General features: G+C 40.2%; 1 protein-coding gene across 1 annotated transcript; it reads right to left on the reverse strand.

Moving 5' to 3' along the window:
* Nucleotides 1-637: 637 nt before the first annotated feature.
* Nucleotides 638-26,626, reverse strand: LOC132826278 (very low-density lipoprotein receptor-like). The gene is made up of 17 exons (XM_060842050.1): nucleotides 26,416-26,626; nucleotides 25,917-26,039; nucleotides 24,733-24,855; nucleotides 21,793-22,167; nucleotides 19,179-19,301; nucleotides 18,971-19,093; nucleotides 10,557-10,673; nucleotides 10,341-10,466; nucleotides 8,781-8,952; nucleotides 7,056-7,277; nucleotides 6,125-6,243; nucleotides 5,906-6,045; nucleotides 5,307-5,448; nucleotides 4,081-4,230; nucleotides 2,489-2,581; nucleotides 2,227-2,307; nucleotides 638-744 (listed from the first exon to the last, which is right to left on the reverse strand). Exons 1-17 carry the CDS (start codon nucleotides 26,624-26,626, stop codon nucleotides 638-640), a joined length of 2,547 nt encoding a protein of 848 aa, XP_060698033.1.
* Nucleotides 26,627-26,629: the final 3 nt, after the last annotated feature.

A 26,629-nucleotide genomic window follows, 5' to 3' on the forward strand; every position in this document is an offset into this window, starting at 1 on the left:
TGGATTTACTCAACAGGCTCAGTTCAGGATTGTAACAAGGCCTAAAAAGTGTTACAACCAGGCCCCAGCTGCAAGTTTCAAATTTATATATCTAGATAAAAATGAATATTTCAGGGCATCTTATTGGGGAGGGGAAAAAAACTGAGCAGAGATGACCCAGCTCCCTTTTATTCTCACCATTTTGTCAGTTACAAAGGTCAAACTTATTTTTTTTTCCCCTATTTCCCCTTGTTTGACTTCCCGGCTGTTACTGTGCCTAACATTTTCATTAGGGCCAGAGATAGCTAATGGACAGCCTTTGAAGAGTCAGGGGATGTTACTGACCTCAGAACTCAGTCTCTGATCTGCTTTTGGAACATTGATATAGTATTGGTGTTCCAGGATTAGTGGTGGGGATTCAGTAGCGGGGATTCAGTAGCTGATACCACTGAAAATGAAGCAGCAACTGGTTGTTTACAATGTTCATCTTAGTTGTGGCTTTCGTTTCAATCAAAAGCATACTGACTGCATGAAAAACTCCAGACCAAAGACAGTCACCTTTTCATTGGAATGGGAAAGCTAGAAGTGACATTTGTTGCAACTAACACAGTTGAGACAAGTTTGTAAAATTGCATTTATTTGCCTTTTGGAAAAAAAATTAATCACCCTCAAAGGCTGGGTTCTCAAAATACATGCTCTGCTGAGTCTTCCTCTTCAGGTCTTGCCATTTCAGGTAACCAGCAACAACAGCCATGGTCAAGAGTACTGAAATACAGAAGTGATAAATTAGGCTCCAGTTCAAAAGGAACAGAATAGATTCTCAGTCATATAGCATGGAAACAGACCCTCCAATTCAGTTCATCTATGTTAAACAGATATCCTAAAATAGTCCAGTCCCACCTCTAACTTTTTTCATTTAGCCATCCAGATGCCTTTTAAATCTTGAAGTTGGTCTCTACCACTTTCTCTGGCCACTCATTCCATAGGGAAAAAAGCTACCCCTCAGGTCTCAAATCTTTCCTCTCACATTAACCTATGCCCTTAGTTTTGAATTCCCTTACGCTGGAGGAGAGAGATATTTACCCTATGTCCCTCATGATTTTATAAACCTCAAGGTCACCCCTTGGTCTCTGATGTTCCAGGAAACAGCCTCAACCTATTTAACCTCTCCCTGTAGCTCACATCCTCTACCCTGGCAACATCCTTGGAGATCTTTTCTGAATCCTTTCAAATTTCACAACATCCTTCTGATTGAGGGAGACCAGAATTTCATACAGTATTCAAATAGTGGCCAAACTAATGTCCTCTAGAGCCACAACATAATCTTCAACATCTCTACTTAATGCTGACCAATAAAGGAAAGCACACCAAAATACCTTTACTAATCAATCTACCTGCAACTCTACTTCCAAGGAATTATGAATCTTCACTCAGTCTCTCTTCAGCAAAACTCTCCAGGACTGTACCATTAAGTCCTGCTCTGATTCACCTTTCTAAAGTGCAGCACTTTGCATTTATCCAAATTAAACTCCATCTGCCACTTCTCTGCCCATTGGATCAAGATTCCATTGTACTGAGGTAACCTTCACTGTCTACTACACCTTCAACTTTAGTGTCATCTGCAAACTTATAAACATACCTATGTTCACATCCAAATCACTGAATGACAAAAAGCAGTGATTCTTGTGGCACATCACTAGTCACAGCCCTCCAGTCTGACAAGGCAACCCTCCAGCACCACCCTGGCTACCTTTGAGCCAGTTGCATATCCAAATATGATGCAGAGATGCTGGTGTTGGACTCAGGTGGATAAAGTTAAAAATCACAACACCGGGCTATAGTCTAAGAGGTTTATTCAGGAGTATAGCTTTTGAGAGCTAGTACTTCCAAATATACCTGTTGGGCTGTAGCTTTGATTTTTAACTATCTGAATAACTAGTTCTCCCTGTATTCCATAAGATCCAATCTTGTTAACTAGTCCAGCATGAGGACTCTTGAAGACCTTACTGAAGTCCATAAAAGATCACATCCACTGCTCTGTCTTCAATCTTGTTACTCCAAAGAAGAAAAAAAACAAAAACACCTCTGGTTTGAGGGACAAATTTTCCCCAAAGTCATGTTGGACTATCCTTAAAATCAGTCCTTGCCAGATTTGTCCTCCAGGTGTTTTGACTTCTATCCTTAAGGCAACTATATGACATTCTAAAGATGAGGAGGCTTGTGTGTTTTCCATTTAGAAATACTTACAAATGGCAAGTGCAATCCAACCAGCCACAGAGCCATTCTCTGGTTTGTTGACTTTATCAAGTGTAATGCTTGAATCTCTCCCTACAGAAACAGAATGAAAGCCACATTCCAATTCTTAAATCTAATCCCATTGGGGAAGAAAGCAGCACACGATATTGCTTACATAATGCTAATTGTGGAGTGAGCCAATTACACTAATTTAGTTAACTATTTGGCTTGATATTACAGGTTGCTTTTTTGCATCAGGAGTTAATCACATTACCTCTAGAAGTCTCAGTATGCTGTTCAGTTGATGGGTATTTAATGGTACTGGAGGATAAAGTAGACAGTGTTGCTGTAGATAGATGTACATTTGCTGAGAAAAAAGAAGAGAAAAATATTACCTATTGCATCTTAAACATGCGATTCTAACTTTTTCAAATCCCTATAGTGCAGGGAGTGGGGACATTTGACCCATTGAGTCTGCACCAACCCTCAAGATCATCCCACAGTCCTGAGAAAGTTAGTCATGGAGCACATAGCACAAAGGCCCTCGTTTGTCCAAATTAAACCACTTCATGGAATCACGTGGAAAGACTCAGCTGAGCAGTCTAATATTGCAGGATGAAACAAGCCAACTGGAGGAGAGTGGAGTGATCAGGATACTACATCCTACTTGACTCAATGGAAGCCAGAGCCAGGCCTGAATTTCTGCTCAAAAGCTAGAAATATGTAGACCAGATTCATCCTCCAGGTATTTTGACTTCTATCCTTAAGGCAATCAAAATGGTCATCTTACACATTTGATTTCAATATGATGCTGACATTTCAAGTGCTTTAGTTTGCCATAAAAAATTGAAATAAAGCAAGAATCAAGTAAATCAGATCACATCAGAATGATGGTGGAAACAGCATCCTTCTGTACTGTTGATAGTTACACTACACATACATTTGAAGACTCAGTTTCCAGATTTAGAGTTTTGAACCTCAACCATTTAAAAAAGAGGACATCTTAGAGATTTAAAGGGTGATAGAATTGAGAATTAAGAAAATAAGCCAGAATTCACCTTCAAAAAATGGAGACTAAACTGCACAAATTTGATGGAAATCACAACTTCAGATGAATACAAAAAAAAAGTGCAGCAAATTGTACCAATGTCTGAATATAGCTATCCAAGATATGCTGCTCTATTTACAAAACAGTTATCTGCCTCACCATTTCAATTCAGTGAACTAAAAAAGTTTGTATGTATGGTAGTCGGGAACTAAAAACTCTAGAGTTTTGGTCATTTCAGGCCACTGTGGCCTGGCAACTCACCCTTGTTATATAGTTTGGGTTCAAGACCAACTGCTCACAAAGGCAGATTGAAGAACTGGTTTCAGGCACTTCTGTAGAGCTGTTTTCATATTACATACACAAAACCAGATATAACTAGTCACTGAAATCCACTGATGTTTAACGGTCTCTGCCCAGTGATGTTTATGCTTTGCAGAGTGTCACTCCATGACACTAAGTGTTACCCAAGGATATTACCACCACTTTACATTTTTAATTGTATTGAATTCACTATCCCAATTTCTTGGTGTAGCCTTTACACCATAGTCACTGTTGCACCAACCATTTGAAGGTGTTTGAGAACAAAGTTGATGATTTCAGATCCTAAATTCCCTCACAACTTTTATTGCCCAATGAAAGTTTTACAAAATTTAATAGTAGGTACCACATCTCACTGGATGAAGCCTTTCCAGCCTGTTTAACCCAGTTATGAAAAATTCAAATACTTTATCCACTTCATTTTCAGTGGATTCCCTGTATATTCTAAAGGAGGAATACAAAAAAGCTGGTGCTAGCTATTAAAGATTGATTGAGTTTACCTATTCTACAGTGTTTTCCATTCAGCTCCAGTTCCTTCCCAGATGGACACACACAGGTATATTTTGGTGACTGACTGTTGAACCAAGGTGCAGGGAGACACATGAAGTCACAGCCGCCATTCTTTAAGCTTTTATTACACCAATTTTTACCTAGGAAAAAAGTACAGACCAATTCATGTAGAAATGGAGTCATACTATTTGGATAAAGTAGTGTGAAACCAAGGGAGAGCACAATGAAGGTCTATTAATAAAAAGTATGCTGCCCAGAACAATTCAAGTTGGGTTGGCAAGCTACTGCATGATGAAGAAAGTCTTAAAAAGTACAAACTGTCCACTGAGTGAGGAGAATTTAAAACCACTTCCACTGCCCAGCAAGGCGAGTTCTAGGAAGAGAAAAAGATGAAGGGGCAGAAACTGAAGTATTTTCCTTAAAGGAGCACTTTTGTCAACACTAGGGGAGGTGAGAATGAAGTAGTCCTGAAATTTCTGGATTCCAAAAGTATGTTAATAGAGTAATAGAACTAAACAAGTGGCTGGACGATAAAAAGAATTTGCAAAGACCTGAAACAAGGAGTTGATTTAAGTGTGGGGCTAGGATTTCACTGCAATATAAGAAATAGGAAGAGGTGTAGGCTGTTCAGTCCCTTCCCCACTAAAGAGCATGGCTGATCCAATATTACTCATCCACTTTCCCAAATCTGCCCATAGCCATCAATTCCATGACTAATCAACAACTTACATCATGAAAATACACAAGTTCCCCATAGCTGTGACCAGGACTGTGTAAACACAACCTTCAGATTCCTGAATCTTAAATTGGCATTCCTTTCTTCAGTGACTATGCCCTCTGGTCCCAGACTGTCCCATGCAGGGGCGGACAAATACCTTTGCCTTCACCAAGGCGGCAGAAACCGCTTGACTGTTTCAATGAGAAACTAATTCTAAACTCGAGTAGAGTCCCACGTTGTTTAGCTTTTGCTCACAAGACATTCCTTGTATACCAGGGTTCATCTTAAGTAAACTTTCTCTGAACTACCTCCAATGAAGTGCTAATTTTAAAAAAAGGGCACCAAACATGCTCAGTACTCCAGATGACAAAGCAGGATCAAGAGGCTGCAATGCCTAACTCTCCATCCTCCCCAGAGAGCTTGATTAGATCCATTAAGAAAGAGAGGAGTGCAGATAGGAATTTGTGGGTTGAAATCTATTAATAAAAAAAAACTTACCAGATGGCTGCAACAGTTTATTATAAACAGTGAGGTCACGTGGCTTATGAAGGTTGGAAGCCAACACCTTCACCTCTTCTCCTGTGAACTTATTGGCTCCATAAATGGTTTTGCTTGCTGCATCAGTCCAGAAGACATTGTCCTGGAACAAGATCATTTTCAGCATGGAGACATAATCTAGACATCTCAGTACCTTTCCCGAGTGCATTTCACTTAAATTAATCTTGATCTGTTCTAAATGATTTTCCAATTTTTTTTCCATAGAAGGAATGAAGATGGTAGCCACAAGAGGCCAGTGTTGGACTGGGCTGGACAAAAAAAGTCAAAAGTCACTACACCAGATTTAGTCCAATGGTTTATTTGAAAGAAAATCAAATTTTACCTGAAGCAACAGCACTGAAAGCTTGCAATTTCAAACAAACTTGTTGTACTACAACCTGGTGTTGAGACACTTTGGGTAAAAAGTCAGTGAATTTATAGTATGTTGTTTAAATCCTACAAGGATCAGTCAGCAAGCCTCCATTTCACTAAGTTGAAATGCCTTTAAATAGAATAATATTGGAAAATGTTAATAAAATGGATGGGAAATAAAGCATTACCTCAAATACAGAGACAGCAAAAGGATGAATGAGGAATTCCAATGACCACAACACTGTTCTTCTATCCTGGCCATTCAGACCTACACTTGATATTGTGTGCAACTTTGAATCAACCCAATACAAGCAGCTTTTCACAAGATCTGGGGACAAAGTTCAGGTTAAGCTAGTTGTCAATAAAAGCATCTATGCACTTTCAATCCCCAGTAGAAATATCCTTACCAAGTGCAATGCCATTTGGCCACTGAATCTCTTTGGTCACAAGATGCTGCCGGTCAGCACCATTCATTCCTGCTTTTTCAATCACTGCTGGTTCACCACAGTCTGACCAGTACATAAACCTTCAAAACAAAAACCGTTTTTAAGGAGCTCAAACTTTGACTATTAAATGAAGTTCAAGCAATGAACTGTTAATTCTGCAAGGCAGTTGGGAAGCCTCATGCCATACAATTTTCACAGTAAAGATAAAACAGGTTTAGCCAAACAGTTTCCAGCAAGAACAGATTTTGGCTGAGAACTAGTACATAATTACTAAACTCAAATTTGGGCGATATTCCAGCCAGGCCTGGATTTCTTTTTTCACCATATTCTTAATCTGGCTTCTTTATAAATCAGTCCTTCAGTTAGGACAAAATATATAACGTTTTCCAAAATATCTTGTCCCTCACAGCTACAGGTTCAAAGTCACTCTTGGGTGACTGAAGTTTGCACATTCTCCCAGTGTCTGTGTGGGTTTCCTCCAGGCGCAGTTTCCTCCCACACAGTCAGCCAGAGATATGCTGGCTGGCTGGATTGGCCATGCTAAAATATCCTTATTGTCCAGGGATCATAGACTAGGTGGATCAACCATAGGAAATGCAGGATTACAAAGATAGGGGTGAAGGGGTGGGTTTGGGTAGAATACTGTTCAGATTGACTGAATTCCATGGGCCAAAGTGGCCTGTTCCCACATTGTAAAGATTGTAGGATTTAAGATTTGGGATATGTTTGGGAGTAATTTCTCTTTCCACTCTCCATTGATTACAATAGTCAAAAGGGCAAAAGGCTGGATAAGCAGCTTTAGAATTTACAAGTCCACATGATCATGACAATTCTGTTCAGGAGACAGACATATTCACAAGCTACACATTAAAGAGAGTACAAAGACCAGTACCCAGTAATTGGATCAACTGCAACAGAAGTTGGTTCCCTTAATTCAGTGTCAAAGAGTGTCTTCCTTTTAGTTCCATCGAATGTGGCCACAGATATGGACTTTGAACCCCAATCAGTCCAATAGATATGCTTGTAGATCCAATCCACTGCAATTCCTGCTGGAACATCCACATCTTCAATTTTGGTAATCACAGACGATTGTTCCCCTTCATTCATGGACATACTGGAAGAGAGTTACTGGTTTAGACTCCAATTGTATTAAAAGGGGAAAAACAACTTTGAATTGTCTCATTAAACTCAAGGCATGGCACACTTGGAGTGCATGGTGTCTTAAAAGACATGACTAACTGACCTACTTTGGTGGCCTCTGAAAGCAAAAGTTATTCAGGGCAGTGGATAAACTCCTACTCTTTAATGCCACAATGTTGGTGCCCAAACAGAAAAAGACTGAGTTTTAACTGATTCTGAACAGCAGCACAGCACCCCAGTAAAAGCTAAGATGTATTCAAGTCCTGACAGTTGGATTTGATGTTTATTAGTGGAGTCAAGCTGGTAACTATATCGATGTTCCCAATTTGTACAAAATCAGTGCATTAAGTTATTTGCAGTCATGTAAGAGTCACAGGGTGAAGGCAGCATTTTACATACTGACATTCAGGATCAAAACATGTGTTTGAGTTAGGAGGTTTTGTGGTTGTATAGTGTGCTGGTGAAGCTACTTTTAGAATATCAAATACAATTCTGGTATCCTATAGGAAAGTTGTTAAACTACAGGATGCACTCAAGGCCTAAGGATGTTCCTGGGCCTGGAGAGTTGGAGTCTAAGAAAAGGCTAGGCCACCTTCCATGGAGTACCAGAGGCTGAAGGGTGACCTCAGGAGAGAGACACGCACACAGCATAGAACAAACTGCCAGTGGAAGGGTGTGGTGGGTACAACTGCAAAATTTAAAAGACATGGAGTGCTATACAAATAGCCAGAGTGGAGGATGTGCCAACATTTGACCCATGGGACTAAGTCAGATTTGGATGTTCGGTCAGCCAGTATCCTGCTCCTCAGATGCTGCCTGACCTGCTGTGCTTTTCTATACCACACAACTGATCTCCAACATCTGCAGTCCTCACTTTCTCGTGATGTTTGGATGAGTTTGACAAAAAAAAGAGACTGTCTGTGCTGTATGACTGAGTCCATATTTCTCATGGAAAGCACAGTTTTATCCTTAAACTCAGCCCAGTCTGATCAGTAAACCCCAGGCTATTTAGTAAAAGGAAAACACTGGTGTTACATTCCACGTCTAGTTTTGTTGCTGTAGATCCGAGATAGAGGAAGAAGTGATTTTAAAAAAAAGCTTGCTAGACAAACTCCGCAAGTCTGGAAACATCTATGTTGAGAAAGCAGAGTCAATATAGAGAATGTCCTGAAGGGTCACTGGACTCAGTTGACTCTGTCCAGACCTGCTGAGATGCTCCAACCATGTTTTCAGATTTCCAGCATCTACAGTTTAGTTTTTAAACTAGCTTGTCGTAGGAGATGTGTTTTGAACTGCTGTTTGGCATACTGCATCTCAAACAAGTTTCTTGACTAGTGCCTGAAGACAACTACGTTTCAAATAAGTTTAAAAAAAAACACATTTGCAACAAGTAACCAGCCTTTTACATATAATTGCCCAAAAGTAACAAAATGTTTGATACTCTGCAATGCAGAATAAGTTCAAGGCGACAAGTTACCTAAGAATTGCGTGCTGGCTTGATTCAGTCCAGAAAATTCTGTCTTCAGCAATATCAACATCCAGTGCTACAGCATTTCTCAACTGCATGGCAACCTGGGTGTACTCATAACGATGCAGTCCTAGTTTCCGGATGTCGTGCTGATTTGTGAAGATCAAATAAGGTTCCTCTCCTGTGCCGGGTTTGCAATAGCAAAGTGAATAATCCACAATTTTAAACACAATCACAACAGGCCTTTTTATTTACTGCCAGGAAATCTAGTTTTTCTCAAAAATCAGTAAAATCTTAAAAATGGTCTCTACAAACCTAAATTAGAGTGATGTTGAATATTATAGATCCTATGAAACCATATCCTTTACTCCATCACATTGAACAAATTTATAGCTAATAGGTTATCCCCATCTGGCCTGCAGCCACTTAGCCATTTGGAGGGTTTCATTTATTGCCAATGAATGTTCCCAACTTATTTATTCTTGCTGTTCAGAAGTAAAACACATTCATGCAGCTCGTTTTAAACAATTCTACTGCAAGGATGATCTGTTGCACATTTGATTCTTAAACACCCAGTAATGATTTAGTTTCACTGTCTTCAGGAAAACATTCATTTGCAAACAGCAAAAGTAGATACATCCCTGCTACCATTAAACTGTAGCATGAAATATTTGATTTTCTCCCCCTAAAGGATTTATTGATTTTTGTTGCAAGTATCCTGATTACAATGCTTACTTGATGTTAAACATGAACACAGAGGAAGTTATCCAAAGATGGTGGTGGGAGAAACAACTTTTACAGTCGAGCAGGAGACAGTGAAGATATGGAAATCACTGCAGTGCATTGGTGTTCTGTAGACACTTAAAAATTTATAATTAGATTCTTCTTTAAGGGCTGTGGGTATTAACTGCAAGGTCAGCATTTGTTGTCTAACTTGAGTGGAGTGGCCATTTCAGAAAGTAATTAACAATCAGCTCCATTTGTTGTGGGTCAGTAGACAGGACATAGCAAGGATGTAGATTTCCTTGTTATTTTGGTCTGCATATCGATCACCCTTTTCTATCCGATTTAGATAATGAAACAAATTGATTACATCTTAGAAGCTCCAGCAGCAAGTTAGCTAGGAGCTGGATTAGTAAGATCTCAGTTAAGGATCAGAGGGATTATAGTCACGTTCATTTCAAATTCCACCGAGAACACTCCTCTCAAAAATCAGTCCCTCCAACTGAAGACTAATTACAGGAGATGAGAGTGTGATCCAGAGCAGGCCAAGAAACAGTGGATGATCAGAGACAGGCATTTTAAAACATTTCAGTGTCCAAAAGATGGCTGGGGTAGGGGGCAGCAGTGAAATGCACCAAAATTTACTCAAAGGCAGACTTAACTGGAGGGGGGGGCTGTGTGATCTTGTGCATGAGACTGCATGAAGATACAGGGGGTAATTAGAGGTGGCAAACAGAACAGGGACTTTAACTAGGGAACCAGTTTAAAATAATTGTAACTGTTAAAGAAAATTTGCAGAGTTTGAGACCAACAATTCTTTTAAGAGCAAATTGTGCCGAGTCTTACCTATTGCCTTGCAAATGGAATTAGTCAGGTCCATGTGATATCCAGGATGGCATTCACACTTGTAACTTCCTTCCAAGTTCACACAAATCTGGCTGCACGTTCCAGAATTTTGACATTCATCAACGTCTAAAAGTAAACCAACACATTTAAATTCATGAAGCTTTCATTCAAAAGCAGTTGACAAAAACCATTATAGCACAAGCAGTTCCAACTTGCCTTCACAGGTTCGATCAACCAATCGAAAGCCAACAGGACAGTCACATTCATATCCAATGACAAGATCATGACAGAGATGAGAACAACCTCCATTATTGAGCAAGCATTCATTCACATCTAAAACAAAAACAAAGATTTAGTACTTCACTCCTCAGGATCACTCAGTCCAAATGCTGCTATCATTCTTGCTCCTGCTAAAGAAAAAAAGGATACACTGAGGACTGATGTGTTGTAACTGACTATTTGATTCTTTTGGTTCCTGCATCCAATATGGACATTTACACATTGAGAATTGTACATTGACAAAAAAAAAAAACTGAGTATGGAAGATACTAGACATCTACAATATCAGGGAATGCTCAAAACAGTTCTCACAGCATCTGGAGATGCAATTCTTAGATTTTTCTGTTATGAGACTTTCGTTAACAAAGACCATAATGACAAATTGTGGACCCTTTGAACAACAACTTTCTACTGAACTGGTATTACATTTTTTTTTAAATGCTGATCTTGAACAGATCAACTTTCTAAGCACAGGACTGCAGAGGAACAGTGTTACATTACAGCAGACCAACCTGCAGATGCTGAGTATTGTCACCATATTAAAAATATAATACAAATGCAAAGTGGATTCCCAGATCAAAAGTAACCAGAATAAAATGTTCATTTGATAGATGCTCAATTCAATTAAAAATCATTGAAGAGTGTGTAGTGATTGAGAAGTATCATATATGCCCTGAAATTGGTAGGAACTTATAGTAGGAACAGAGTATCTAATATCCTTTGAACATCTGTATTTCCTCTTCTGGCCCATCACCCAGCCAAATATTAGTTCACATCAGCTACTGCAACTTTCATATCCATGTTCTGAATAGGAGAATTTGAACTTTCAAACTGGATGTAATATTTTGGATACTGCCATTTGGCTTGAAATAAATTAATTCAATCATATTCCATAATATAGGTCTTCTACAATCTGCTTTCTGGTCAGATGCAGAATATGCTGCTCCAAAAAGCAATTCAAACATGCTTCCAATGAAAGGCCATCACCAATCTGATTGCCATTCCTTTAATCAAATTGCAAATAACTTCAAAAAAAAGGACCTAATATATTCTTCATCCATGACGACTGTTCGGAGAGTTGCAAATTCCTGGTCAGTGAGATCTTTCCCAATCATCCCTTCTCTCCACCCAACAAATTCTACATCCTGATCTCCTGAATGAGGAAGTACACAGACTGTTGCAATAATTATGCTTATTTACTTTATACTTACATCCTTCTACTTTAGTTTTGGAAGGGTAGAGTGCAGTTTTGGACCCTGTATCCAAGGAAGGCAATGTTGGTGTTGAGGGGGGGGGGGGGGGGGGGGGGGTCCAGGGATGATTCACAAGAATCAGAGGATAGAGGGCTAGTCACACAAAAGGGGCAGCTGAGGACTCTTTCAATCAATGGAGTGGAGACAAACTTGGAATTACAGGGAGGCCTGGATCAAGTAGATGTGACAACGCTTCCATTAAGAGAGAATAGGATCCAAGGGTATAGCCTCTAACTGGACCTTTTTGAACCAAGAGGAATTTCTTCAGCCAGATTGCAATTAGTTTTACAAATTTACCACAGTGAAGGGCTGTGGAGGCCAAGTCACCGAGTTTATCCACGAGATAGATTCTTGATAACTAAGGGGATTAAGGGTTACAGAGAAGGCAGGTGGTGAAATGGGAATTGAGAAACAATAGGAGCTAGGGCCCTGAGCCAAATGGCCCAATTATGTTCCTCTTATGGTCTTGCTATTCTCAGATGTCATACACCTCAATATACAAAGCCCAATCCTTGTCAGCGAGAAATCTGCAGGATCAATATTTATTCACATGACCACAGCTCATTTACATTAGTACCATTTGTATTTAGATGGAGACCTTACAAAATAGGATTAGGCCATTCAGTACTAATCGCTGATTAGTAGCCTAACTCCATATGCTTACCTTTTCAGTTTTAGGGATGTGGGCCAAAGACATTTTATTTCAGATTTTAGCATTAAAACAGATTTAGCATCCATTGTTTTGTAGGAGGGTGTTCCAAACCTCTTCCATTGTGTGAGAAAGTGTTTCCCAACATCTCTCCTGAATGGTCTGGCCCTCATTCTCCCTAGTTCTAGGATCCCCAATGGAAATAGTTTATTTACCCCATCTTCTCCTGTTAATCTCTTTAGGCACTAACCCAATCATCCTGGAAGCTAAACTAAGAGAAGAGAAAACAAGCCTAATCAATAGACATTCCTCACAATTTAAACCTTCAAGTCCAGATACACTACAATGACAACAAATGTGTCTTGACTGATATATTCAATTGTCCCTTCTTCCCATTCTCACCTTTGTTTTCCATACTATGTCTTGCTGTATGCCTTAATCCATTTCTTTAACAATCCCTTACCCCTCCCGTAAGGAGCTGTACTTCCCTAGCGGTGTTTCAAAACACCAGTCCTAGCATAATGCAGGCTGTTGACCACCCCAATATTACAGATCCCACTCTCCCCAGTCCTGAAGAGTCGAGACTAAGTACTCTCCAGATTTTGTTAGACCTGTGGAAGTATTTCTGCAAAGTGTGTTCATATTCCCAGTGCTAGTGTCAATGCCTCAAGTAACAGATCCAAACTCCTGCCAAACCAATCTTTGAACCACATTCATTATATTCACCCTTTACCAATTTGCACAAGATTTAGGTAGCAGCCCAGAGATTGCCACTTTAAAAACGGCTTTAAAATTTAGCATTTTGCTTCTCAGAACTCTCCTCATTCCTGTTTGAGGAATATGAACATGGCCACAGAACCCTCCCTTGCCACTGCAAATTTTTCCAACTAAAAAACACCCCAAGAGGTCTGTAGGGACTCTGCTGCAGAGAATCAGCCACTTTTCCCACCAATCTCACTCCACTATTTCCTATTGCCCAATCTATTGGCACACTCATTCACGGGATAAGCATTACTGGTTGGACCAGCATTTATTTCCCATCCCTAGTTATCCTCAAGTGATAGCGAGCTGCCTTCTTGAACTGTTGCAGTCCATTCAGTATAGACCCATCTACTATGCCATTCAGGAGGAAGGGGATGGTGTTAGGTTTGGAGGGCAATTTGCAAGTGTTGTTTCCAATATTTGACACTTTTCCCACTTGTAGATGGTAGCAGTCATTTACCAAAACTCCATTTATATAGCATCATTTTGATGGTACACACTCTGTGGAGGGGAACTGAGGGTTTATGGATATGGGCAGGTTGCTTTGTGCTGAACGGTAAGTGCTATTGGAGCCTGTGCTTATCCAGATCAATGGGAAATATACCCACTGATATGGAGGGGCAACTTTTGGAAATGGAACTGGTCTGACTAAAGATCAGAATACAGACAGACTAACGTCACATCTTCAAATGCATTGTCTGAGCAGAGATGTCACTCTTTAAAATCAAATCTCAAGTTACCTTGGGAATGTGACTTGGTAGTTCTGGGATTTACATCAAAAGCTGCAACCCCATTCTAAAAGATGAATGGGGTAACTGCAATCTAGGTTTGTTCAATGTATCACAATTGTGTGACATGATAATGTTTTGCTTTAAATTCTGTGTCCTATGATCCTACCCTCCCATCTACCTGAAGCAGTGCTCTGAAAGCTTGTACTTAGATCTGTTGGACACTAACCTGGTGTCATGTGATTTATAATCCAGCATTGTAGATTGTATATATTTTGGGAGCCAGGAAGTGAGCTTCCTTCTGCCAGCATTGATATGGCTACACTAGTTCAGTCAACAGCAACTCCCTGGAATGGCAGCCAGTTAAAATCAATGCTCCTCACTTCATCTAGACAAGAAAATCAGCTCTTTAAAATTGCACAATTGTTCAACTGCCAATTAATACATTGCTTTAACTAGTACCATGCAGCATTAAGGCCGACTTGTAAAGTTAGCCTGGTCTTACCAGACCATAGGGCTGCTCGGAGATGACCCAGGGTGGTTTAACCAGAGGGTCACCACCCCTCAGAGGGAAGGAGTGGAGTAGGATCCTGCATAGTAACCTCAGCCAGTGCTGGAATTGAACCCATGCTGTTGGCATCATTTAGCACAGCAAACATGATCCAGCAAAAGTATCTCTGTCCTGGTGAACAAGGAATTTATTGGTGCATTCCTTCAGTAATTAGGGATCACTTCTCCCATAGCATCTATCTGGCTCAGTTATTTTAAGATTAAAATGTTACTAATTGGAAATAAACCCCATTGCACATGGGACTGCAGTGGCAAATACCTTGATTTTTGCAACAGTATCCATTGGAATGATGTTTTTAAAGAGTCTGAGCACAAACAGCTTTGGGTCTGACCAGCCTATCCTGAAATGTGCACTAAGCTAGTCCCACCTCCCCTGCACTTGTGACACAAAGTTAGTCCCTTTTGTCCCTTAAAGGCTGTTACTTGGCTCAAGGAGACTGTCGAGGAGAAAAAGTGAGGACTGCAGATGCTGGAGATCAGAGCTGAAAATGTGTTGCTGGAAGAGAGCAGGTCAGGCAGCATCCAAGGAGGAGTCCGAAGAAGGGCTCATGCCTGAAATGTTGATTCTCCTGCTCCTTTGATGCTGCCTGACCTGCGCTTTTCCAGCAACACATTTTCAGCTCAAGGAGCCTGTCCTTGATTTTTTCAAAAAAAAGGGATAATAAACGAGGCTGGGCTCCAATCAATCTGGTTTGGTACAAAGATGAAAGGGATATGGAGAGGCCTTTTGTTTATGTAAAAGATGAGACTTCAGGCCAAAGTGGTCATATTTTCGAAGTGACCTGTATAATGAAAGGGGAGTGGTTAGCTCTCTAGCTAGCTGAGCAGTTTTAGTCCAGTCTTGAATTGATTGACTGTTCAGCAGGGAGCTGTATGAAAGCACTTTCTGCCCTTCAACTTCAACCTGTAAGCATAGGTTTTATTTATACTGGGACTGAGACATCTATTCAGAACAGCATAATTAAATCTAGCCGGATAGGTGGAGTTCTGTATCCTGTTCTTTGTTTTGTTGCATGTTTTTGTGAACTAGTTGGTTTAAAATCAAGTAGACAACCTAGCTAACTCAATCTAGGTAATTTTCACTGCACACTTACCAAAACAAAATTACAAAGTCGTAGTTGGCACTGCCTGCTTAAGAATGTTGAGTGGTCTAGTCTATAATATTTGGCCCATATCCCTCCAAACCTTTCATATTCATGGACTAATCCAACTATCTTTTCAACATTGTAAATGCATCCACTACTTCCTCCATTTATTCCACAGGTCAACCACTAGGAGTTTTGTTCTTTTTAAAAATCTCATCTTAAATATATGTCCTCATTTTGCACTTCCATACTTTAAGAGCAGACCTTGGTCATTCACCTTAGTTATGCCTCACTACTTTATAAATGTAAAAAAAGTCACCCCCCTCAACCTCCTATGCTCTAGTGAGAAGAAGGTTCCAGTCTATTTTTATTGTTGAAACCATCAATTCCTGACAACATCCTGGTAAAATCTTTTCCAAACCCTCACGAGTTAATATCCTTCCTATAACAGGGTAACTAGAACTGCACAGTACTCCAGAACAGGCTGCCTCAATCTCCTGAGGCATTAATGATTATCATACTGAAATTTTCATGTTAGTGCTACACAGTTCTACCTTTGTGGATTGCCTAATTGCTCTAGCTCAATTATAGGCAACTAATTTCAGATAAAGGTAAACAGCATATTGTTCTTTTGCCTTAATAGATTACATCAAGGAGTTAATTGCTCTTATTGGTGTACAGCTTAAATCTATTGTTTATTCAGTAATTGACAGCACAATTCTCCTGGATTACATATTACTAATTTTATATTACAGGATGTTTGTAAACAAAGAAGAAAGTGAGGACTGCAGATGCTGGAGATCAAAGCTTAAAAGTGTGTTGCTGGAAAAGCACAGCAAGTCAGGCAGCAAAGGAACAGGAGAATTGATGTTTCGGGCATAGTCCTTTTTCAGGAATGAGGGTGCGCCAAGTGGGCTAAGATAAAAAGGTAGGGAGGAGGGATGTTGGGAATACGATGGTGGAATTTTTGAAAAGGGAGTAGCATGAAAAGCAGTTAGGAAGCAAATTTAATTTATTTAAAATGAACATTGCTTAACTAAACAAACATGGGGACTTTTTTTTAAAAAAAAAAGAAACGTGTGCATGCTGGCTACCCCCAAATGATTAAACAGTTAGACCACACCATTCAGCCCTTCAAACCTGCTCCAGTGGATCCACAGATACATTAGGAGTTTTAGTGTTACACCATTCCAACTATCCCCCATAAAGCAGCCTGAAATCTCTATTTCCTTTGAAAATGCACAACCATCCCAAACTCAAATCCTGAGGCAAAGTCCACTGCTGGCCATTGTGGGATTTGAACATTATGGATCAGTAGATTACCAGTCTGTCAGTTAGCCCACGAAGGCACACCAAAAAAAAAAGATTTTGTAAATCAGAAATAAAGCCAGAATTTGCCAGGAAAGCTCAGGTCTGGCAGCATGTGAAGAGAAACCAACATTAATGTTTGGAGGAAAGATCACTAGATTCAAAACATTAACTGATTGCTCTCCAGATGCTGCCAGATTTGCTGCGCTTTTTTTTTAGCAAATTGTGGTTTTACTTCCAAGGGCAGTTAAGAGTCAATGTATGGGTCAGGAGTCACATGAATTCCAGAAACATTAGTGGGACTGACACAGAACGAAGAGACAGCCTTAGGACTGAGGTGGAAAATTTCTTCAGAGTGAGTCTGTAGAATTTGCTACCACAGAACACAGTCAGGGTTAAATCATAGAATTTCAGGGAGGAGTTGATATAGCACTTGGGGGCTAAAGGGATGAAAAATAGATTGGAGGTGGGAAGAAACATGCTGAGTTAGATCTTAAAGCCACAAATCATGAAACGAGGCTGAAAGGCCCAGTCCTGCTCCTTTTTCCAGGAGCCTGGGATCCCTGTAGAGACAGGTCTGTCATCGCAGGATGAGCTACATAAATCAGGAGCCAAAAACAGTTAACTTTTATAACTGTTGCTATCAAGTAATAAACTACACTGACAAAGCAAGTGCCTTTTTAAAAGTATAGCAGTGGTCTCCCACCTGATTAGCCACACAGGATATCAACATCAGCATCAAGGAGGAAGAATGAATGAACAGAATATCAACAACAGCACGGGGGTGGGGGAGATCATTTGAAGGCACTATGACACCAGCCCCACCTCAGGGCTATGAGGCCTGGGTTCAAATCCCAGCTGCTCCAAAAACATTTTTAAAAAAAGGAATATTAGGGGCTTGAGATAGCGGTAGTGTCCCTACCTCCAGGCAGAAGGCCCAGGCTCAAGTCCCACTACAATCCCAAATTGATTGATAATAAATTGAAAAAAAAGGAGAGAAGTTATGGCAGCTAGCGATCCCAAAACGTTCCCAGCAGGCAGTTCCCAGAGTGCACTAGAACATGGTTCAAGTCTGACATGCCAAACTCAAGTGCAAGAGGCTTAGGAAAGATTAGAGCCACAAGTCATACAAATATTGTAGGAGCATATTAACAAGTGGGTGTACTTAGAGTTAAAGCAGCAGAACTACTGGATACAACAGCAAGTGCTCAATAAAGGCAACACTTGGTCAAACAACTCAATTAGCTCATTGCCTGGAGACAAAAATTAGAATTCGACCAGTTTAAAATTATACCCTAAGAACAATTCAAACTCCAGTTGAGTTTGTATAGAGTATATTGACAATCTTAAAAGCCAATGACACAATCCAATGCATTGGAGGTATGAAACCAGTGAAAATTGAATAGTTAAGAGAACTGACAAGCCCAAAAGTAAACAGACCGCCTGAAAATAGCTCTTAAATACTTTTTCAATCAGTAACCTGAGACAAAGATCCCTAACACACAGGAAGATCCAAATAGAAGAATGAAAGCTGCCTGGTTGAGATTAGTTTTGTTTTATAAATCTTAATGGAGGGTTTTTAAACCAGATTAAAAAAAAGATAACAGATAGGTTAGAGTAAGGAATAGTAAAGAGTTAATTATTTGTTATACTTTTAACAAAGTAGTTAATTTTTACTTTAAATAGTCCTTGGCCACTTGAAGTTTTATAGATTACTGCACTGGATAAATCTTTGTTTGCTGGTTTTAAATTAAGCAAGAAGGTTTAACCTGGTGTTGTCAAAGGAGTTAAAAAGTGGACTTAAAGGAATAAAATTTCAGAAAGTTTGCTGGAAAAGCTCTGCAGGTGTGGCAGCACTGGAGGAGAGAGAGTGATCAGAGTTAATGCTTCAGGTCCAGTGACTCTTCCTAGGTTTGATATTTTCACCAACTGCAGTTCTTTGTTTATTGAAAAAAATGTTTGAAGTTAGTTGAGCTTTTAGTCCCAAAACACTTACTGCATTTTCCAATGAGTTCATCACTCCAATCCTTGCAATCCTGCTGCTGATTACAGACTTGTGATACATTAATACATTCACCACTTTGACACTTGAAATCCATGGGTCCTGTGCACTCAGCAACTGTCAAAAAAAGTTAAAGCATGAAATTGATACTTGTACAAGTATCAGTGATATTCTAAAAATACAGTTACAAGAGTGTATTCACCTTTCTTGCAGCTGTTTTCGTCACTTCTATCTGGGCAATCACCAATTCCATTACACTGTCTGTGTCCTGGGATACAGCTACCATCACTGCATCTGAAGTGATCAGGTCCACATGTTGGAGGTGCTAACAAAAAAACGTTAATGTAATTAAGAAGTTGGTTTGGGCGTGTTGTGAAAACAGGTGTGCCTACAAATTCTTTCAGAACACTTCTAAAGTGCAATTCATGTTGTAAACATTGTGCTGTTTTCAGTCTGAACAGTTAGCAATATACAAAATTGACTAGCAAATTGTAAAGATGCACTTATGCAGATTTTGTACTATTTAATACTAATTTTGTAGCAGTATCTAGTTTCTAAACCACTAGAATTTAAAAAACCTCAAATGCTAGAAATGTGTGAAAATTGCAAAGGTTTGAGTTAATTTAAAGATTCATTGGATATGGGCATCACTGGCCAGGCCAGCATTTGTTGCCCAGAGGGCAGGAGGGAGTCAGCCACATTACTGTGGGTCTGGAGTCACATGTAGGCCAGACCAGGCAAATAAGAGGCAAATCAGATGGGTTTCCCTTTCAAATTAACCAGACTATTTCCAGATACTATTGAATTCAGATTCCACAATCTGTGGTCGGATTTGAACACAGGTTCCCAGGACATTTGCTAGGTTGCTGGATTCTTGGCCTAGTGATTTCACCTCTGCATGAGAAGGAAAAACCTTTTAAATGGCATACATTTGCAGTCAATAGCATTATTCACTTGACTAATTCCTTCATCCATTCTACTGGTTGAGACTACATTCACTCAACATATCAGTGCTCAGCAAAATTTAGTCTGGTCAAAAAAAAGTGGCCAGAGCATATCCAAAAAACAACCAAAGATACAAAACAGTAAAAAAAAACAGTAATGGCCGGCCAGAGGACTGGCAATTTTACTGGAGCAAGAACCTTAAAATGTTAGTAAATTGGAAAGAAATTTAAAGAGCTTCAGAATAAATAAAAGCAGCTAAAGGAGTGTGGGACTTCCAGAGGAGGCAATGAAAGACTGAGAACACAATGTGGCAGATAATTTAACCCCATATTTTGCTTTCATTTTCATGAAAGACAACAGTAAACATCCCAAAGTTCAGAAGAGCAAGGTGCTAATAGAAAATTTGCCAAATTGCTGTCACTTAACAGCAAGCTTAAAACTAGGGGACATGACACTGAATGAGCACCCCTTTACCATGCAATGTATACACTCCGAGAGGGTAGTGAATGCCTGGAATTCTATATCCCCACAGCATAGTGATAGACCATTGAAGTATTTCCAAAGTGGTAGATCAATTAGAGAGAGTAGCTGCAGACTGAGAAAGGGAGCAGTGCGAAAAGGAATGGGAGTGCTGCCCGAGGATCTTAATCTAAGTTATCTTGTTGCAGTCTGAGGGGGAAAAAATCCCAATGATTTACCTCCTGTATACTCACTTCAGGTATCCCTAAGAGTTGCATCTACATGGCATCTTTCAACTTTTGAAAGCAATGCCAATTTTCACAAATACTGATACTAAGCTATTTTAAAACAAAAATCCACTTGCAGTAATTCTACCTCAGTCTAGTATTGGAAGAGACCAATGGGTAAAAAATGAGGTCTGCAGATGCTGGAGATCACAGCTGCAAATGTGTTGCTGGTCAAAGCACAGCAGGTTAGGCAGCATCTCAGGAATAGAGAATTCGACGTTTCGAGCATAAGCCCTTCATCAGGAATAATGATGAAGGGCTTATGCTCGAAACGTCGAATTCTCTATTCCTGAGATGCTGCCTAACCTGCTGTGCTTTGACCAGCAACACATTTGCAGCTTGGAAGAGACCAACATTGCTTTGGTCTGAAAATCAAACCAATTTTCCTGGCAACAGTCTGAAGGTTGACCTGGACTCAAACAGAGAAAGGCCACTAATTGTGATCTTCTCACTAAACTCCATTATACTTCATGAATGAAATATCTCTAGCTTCATTTGTCAGACCTCCAGCACAGGAAAAAAGCCCTTTGGCTCAGTTTGTGCTGGTCAAAAGTCTAATTGTTCTAATTCCACTTCCCAACACTTGGCCTATAGCCTTGGCATCACAAACACATCTAAATACTCAGTGTTGGAGGTTTCTGCCTCTTCCACCATTAGAGGTGGCAAGTTGTAGATTCTCACTACCCTTTGGTGAAAAAGCTTTTCCTCTTTAAACCTTCTGCCCTTTACCTCAAGTAGGTCCCTGGTCACAGATCCTTCCAGCAAGGGTTAAAAACTTTCTACCCAGCTACCTGACCTATGCCCCTCAACTTCTACACATCCCAAAACACTTCATTTTCTGCAAAAATGGTAATTTAATACCAGGGATTTGAGAATATTCCAAATATGTAGATGGGTGAAGTGTTGATAACCATTGCATCACTGCAAATTAACATGCTGGTGCTGCATTTTCTGTAGATAAAGATAAATTCCATCATACACATTGCATGTAGATCCCAATTGGGCAGCCAATCTGTCCCTTGATTCAGTCATTCTGAGACAGTGGAGTCTATTACAAAATCACCTTCAATATTTGTGGTCTTATAACAGTTCACTTCCTTAACTTTATGACTGAAAATCACTTACGACAATTTACTTCATCACTTCCGTCTTTGCAGTCAACGTCTCCATCACAAAACCATTTCTGGTGAATACATTCACCCGAACCACACCGGTGGTCATTAGGAGCGCAAGTGACAAGTGGAGCTGTTATGCCCCCACATCTGTCTGGGGATTCATCAGACTGATCAGCACAGTCAACATTGTGGTCACACAGCCAACTCAAGGATATACATTCTGAAGAATGACTGCATTGAAACTCATGTGGGCCACAGGAAGTTGGTAGACAGCCTCTTTCATCACTTCCATCGCCACAGTCATTATCACCATTACAGCTAAACTTCTTGGAAATGCATCTGCCATTGGAGCAAGTGAACTCTGTTGGACTGCAGGTAATCTGGCCTGGAGGGTTTAAAAAAAAGACAAAAGCCGCAATAAAAACTTAATCAACTGGAGGCTCCGGAACTATGAAATTAATGTTAAAATCTAAATGACAAATAAGAAAATCTAGCTTAATACCAGCTTAATAGTAGAATGGCTCACTTATCTATATAGTTAAGAGCCTGGATAAAATTTTACACCCATCAAGTTTTGTAATTGAGCTCCAACATAGAACAGGTTACCGTCAGAACAGAAACAGGGACTAGCTTGCATCAACAGGATTTCTATTTCATTAGATAGAGTGGGGGTGGGGTTTTTGGGTAAAAGGTTCGGCAAACCACCTCTATGTAGTGATCCAAGAGGTTATTGATTGGGATCAGTGTCTACCATATTTTAAATATTAAGGATGGGATAGAGACCAAAATAGTCTTAAGGAATCAAAGAATAGGGGAAGCAGGTGGGAAGGTAGATTTGAAGATCAAAATTAATATCTGATTGTATTGAAGCACAGTAGGCTCAAGCTGCTTACCTTCCTAATAGAAATGGGTTAAATAATGTGCCTATCATCTTAGTGGCAGTACACGAGAGGGTTAGCTGACAGTTGAAACAAGGGAGGCATTGTCAGGATGGTGACTTGCAACCAAAAGGAGCACCAAAGATCATTGCTGGTGCCATAAATTTACAGCATAGGAATAGCTTCAAAATCCTGAGACAACATATTCCAAGTCTCCTTAGTAGAAGGAGAACAGACCCTCAGGGAAACTCTCCACCTGCAAGCTTCAAAGGAAGTGAATGCACCACTGCTCAGTTTGTGGATGATAAAAATAAGTGGGAAGGCACTCTTGGAGGAGGATGGCGAGGGAGATATAGAAAACGTTGAGTGAGCAAAAGCTTGACAAATAGAATGTGGGAAAATGTGAGGTTCTCCCTTTGGAATTTTTCTCTCAAATTCATTTATTGCCAGAAAACTATGGAACAAGAGGGATTTGGGAATGAGTCAAAAGATAGCATGGGTTCAGTGAGAAAGTGGAATATTGACCATGTCAAAGGGAATGAATTATAAAATATGGCAGTTTTACTATGACTATATAAAAAAAAGAGGTATTATTCAGTCTAATGAGATGTTGAGCAGTTTTGCTCTCATTCTCCAATGGAGATTGGAGGCAGTCCAGAAGATTTGCTAGGCTCCTTCCTGTTATGGAAGGGCCTGGATTCATTGGAGTTACGAATGAGTGGTGACCTTAATTGAAGCATACAAGTTTTAGGGGGCTGACAGGACAGAAATAAATTGATGCAAGGCCAGATGGCATAATCTCAGCAAGGGATCACTAATGGAGACAGGCGAGGGAGGTATTTCCTGAGGGTAACGAGTCTCTGGAATTCTCCACTGGCAATGATTGCCGAGGCAGGGTCATAGTTTTTTTTATTCACTTATGGGAATCACAGGCTCCATCAGAATTTATGCCTATCTCTAGTTGCGAACTAATGACTCACCACAATCCATGTGCACTCCAGGATTTTGACCCAATGTTATTACAAAAACAGATATTTCCGAATCAGGATGGCGAGTGACTTCGTGGTGGGTGGGGGAACTTGCAGGTGGAGAGTTTCCCAGAGGGTCTGTTGTCCTTCTACTAAAAAGAGACTTGGAATATGTTGTCTCAGGATTTTGATTTTCTGCAGTGCATCTCAATATTGTATTCAAATCACACTCCTAGAGGAGGTAGATAGAAGACTCCCTGAAACTGGTCAGTTGGTGAATTATTGCAATATTCCTAGTCTATGATCACTCTTGTAGCCACTAATGCAACTAGCCCAGTTCAGTTTCTGGTTAATAGTAGCCATTAGCATATTGATAGTGGGGGACAGATGATAATTCAGTGAAATTGTTAGATTCTCATTTTAGATGGTTACTGCTTATATGAATCCCAATGGTCACTTATTAGCCCAAGTCTGGATATTGTCCAGTTCTTGATGCATTTGAACAGACTACTTCAAATGAGTTACAAAATGATATGAACATCTCCACTTGATCTTGGGGAGGGAAGGTCATTGAAACAGATGATTGGGATATAGTGTCCTAGACCCAACCAGAGGGCGGCACGGTGGCACAGTGGTTAGCACTGCTGCCTCACAGCACCTGTAGACCCGGGTTCAATTCCCGACTCAGGCGACTGACTGTGTGGAGTTTGCATGTTCTCCCTGTGTCTGCGTGGGTTTCCTCCGGGTGCTCCGGTTTCCTCCCACAGTCACAAAGATGTGCAGGTCAGGTGAATTGGCCATGCTAAATTGCCCATAGTGTTAGGTAAGGGGTAAATGTAGGGGTATGGGTGGGTTGCGCTTCGGCGGGTCGGTGTGGACTTGTTGGGCCGAAGGGCCTGTTTCCACACTAAGTCTAATCTAATCTAAAAAACTCCTACAAAAGATGCCCTGGAGCAGAGTTGACTGACCAACAACCACAACCATAACCATGTGTGGCCAGGTATCACTCCCATCAGACTTTCCTTCCCAGGGCAGTGGATCATTAGATGACATTTTGCTTTTGGACAGAAGGCAGTGAATATTTTGTACATGTTAAAATCTTACCACAGTTTTCCTCATCAGCACCATCATCACAATCTAGTATACCATTGCACTTCCAGGAAACTGGAATACATCGAAAAGACTCCAAACCACATTTAATTTCTCCAATGGGGCATGCTGTCAGATCTTAAGAGAGAGACTTCATTAGTGCTCAGCTTTCACTAAACTGAGCAACAGTTTAGACCAGATGAAAAAAAAGCTTTTACTATATGCTCTTAATCTTGAAACATAACACTGCACACGATGAGCATAGACAAGGATACAGCAACTCTGGCATTATCCAAATTGCCCCTTGCCCATTTAACTCAAATGAGTGTCCTCACTGTGCTCCTTTTGGTTCGTTCCTGCAGAGGTTATCAAGGTTACCAAGTCTTTGGATTAATAAGCCACCTGCCTAATGGTCACAAGGCTGAAGGGATAAATTGCAGTGACTTGCGATGTCATTCTTAAGATAGTAGATTCAAGTAGTTCTTTGATTTTTTTAAGGGCACCTATGATGCAGTGGTAATGTCCTTGCCTCTGAGCAAGAGGGGCAAGTCCAAGTACCACATGCTCCTGAGATGTCTAACCAGCTTGATTAGAAACACTGTTCTGGGCTTCTACTCTACCCATAGTTTGTTTTTCCACGTTATGCTTAAATTGAGAAAGTTTCTCAACTACTTTTGAAAGCAACAGGACAAAAAAAAAAATTCTCCTCCACCCCCACATAGTTGTCTATCTATTCAAGTTCAGGGGAACAAGGATTAACAAGCTTTTACTCAAACCAGCTCATCTTGAAAACTGGGAGGTGTGGGGACAACTGTGTGCTGTAAGCTACAATAGCAAGTATTATGTAGCACATTTACATTAGGAAGCACTTGAATATTTATCCCCATCTGCCATGACTGACCAAGTTAATGCCAAGCCATAATTTTACAATTGAGCCAGCGCTGATCAAGGAATTGGTTTTAAAGTGTGAATGAAGCATAATTCACTGAAGACACCACAATTGGGTTGCAGGTGGGGAACAAGACAGAGGATATACATGTATCAAGTAAAGGAGGCATTAAGAGAAGGACATTCAATAGTGAAGGAAACAAGCAGGTGTCTTTGCTCCACAGTAAATTCATGTGAGATCAGCTGATTCAGAAGTGAAACAAAAATTACACCTTAGAAAATAACTATTCCAGCCTCCAGTAAATACTTACAGCAAACTCCTTCACTTTCATCTGATCCATCATCACAGTCAGCTACACCATCACATTGCCACCTCGCAGGTATACATTGTCCATCATTGCATTTGACCTCCATTACTCCACAGATTGTTTTGACTAGTCAATAAAAAAAATTTAAATTCAGTTAGTGTACTACTGTCTAGCATTGTTACTAAAGTGGAAATGGTTCTTTACATGAAATTGAAAAAATGGTCATATTGCATTGGGAAGTGCCTTTTAGTCATCAAGACCATTGATAGGAGCAGAAATTAGGCCATTTGTCCCATCAAATCTGCTCTTTCATTCAATCATGGCTGATATTTTCAACCCCAACTTTGTTCCCACCCTCCCCCAGAACCTTTGATCCCCTTGGCAATCAAGAACTTGTTTGAAATGTACTCCATGACCTGACCTCCACAGCCTTCTGTGGCAAATGAATACCACTACTCTGGCTGAAGTTTCTCCTCCTTAGTTCTAAAGGGTCTTGCTTTACTCTGAAGCTCTGCCCTGGGTGCTCGGTCAATGGAAATATCTTGCCAACATCCTCTGTCCAGGTTGAAACTCAGAACACTGATCAGATCCCCCCTCATCCTTCTAAACTCCATCGAGTATAGTCCCGGAGTCAAGTGTTCCTCAATATAACTGGTTTCCTTGTAGGTGCTGCAGCCCGACTTGTCACATTGTCCATGTTTAATTTCTAACATCTA

This window comes from Hemiscyllium ocellatum, chromosome 2, assembly GCF_020745735.1.
Source record: "Hemiscyllium ocellatum isolate sHemOce1 chromosome 2, sHemOce1.pat.X.cur, whole genome shotgun sequence".
NCBI classification, from domain to species: Eukaryota; Metazoa; Chordata; class Chondrichthyes; order Orectolobiformes; family Hemiscylliidae; genus Hemiscyllium; species Hemiscyllium ocellatum.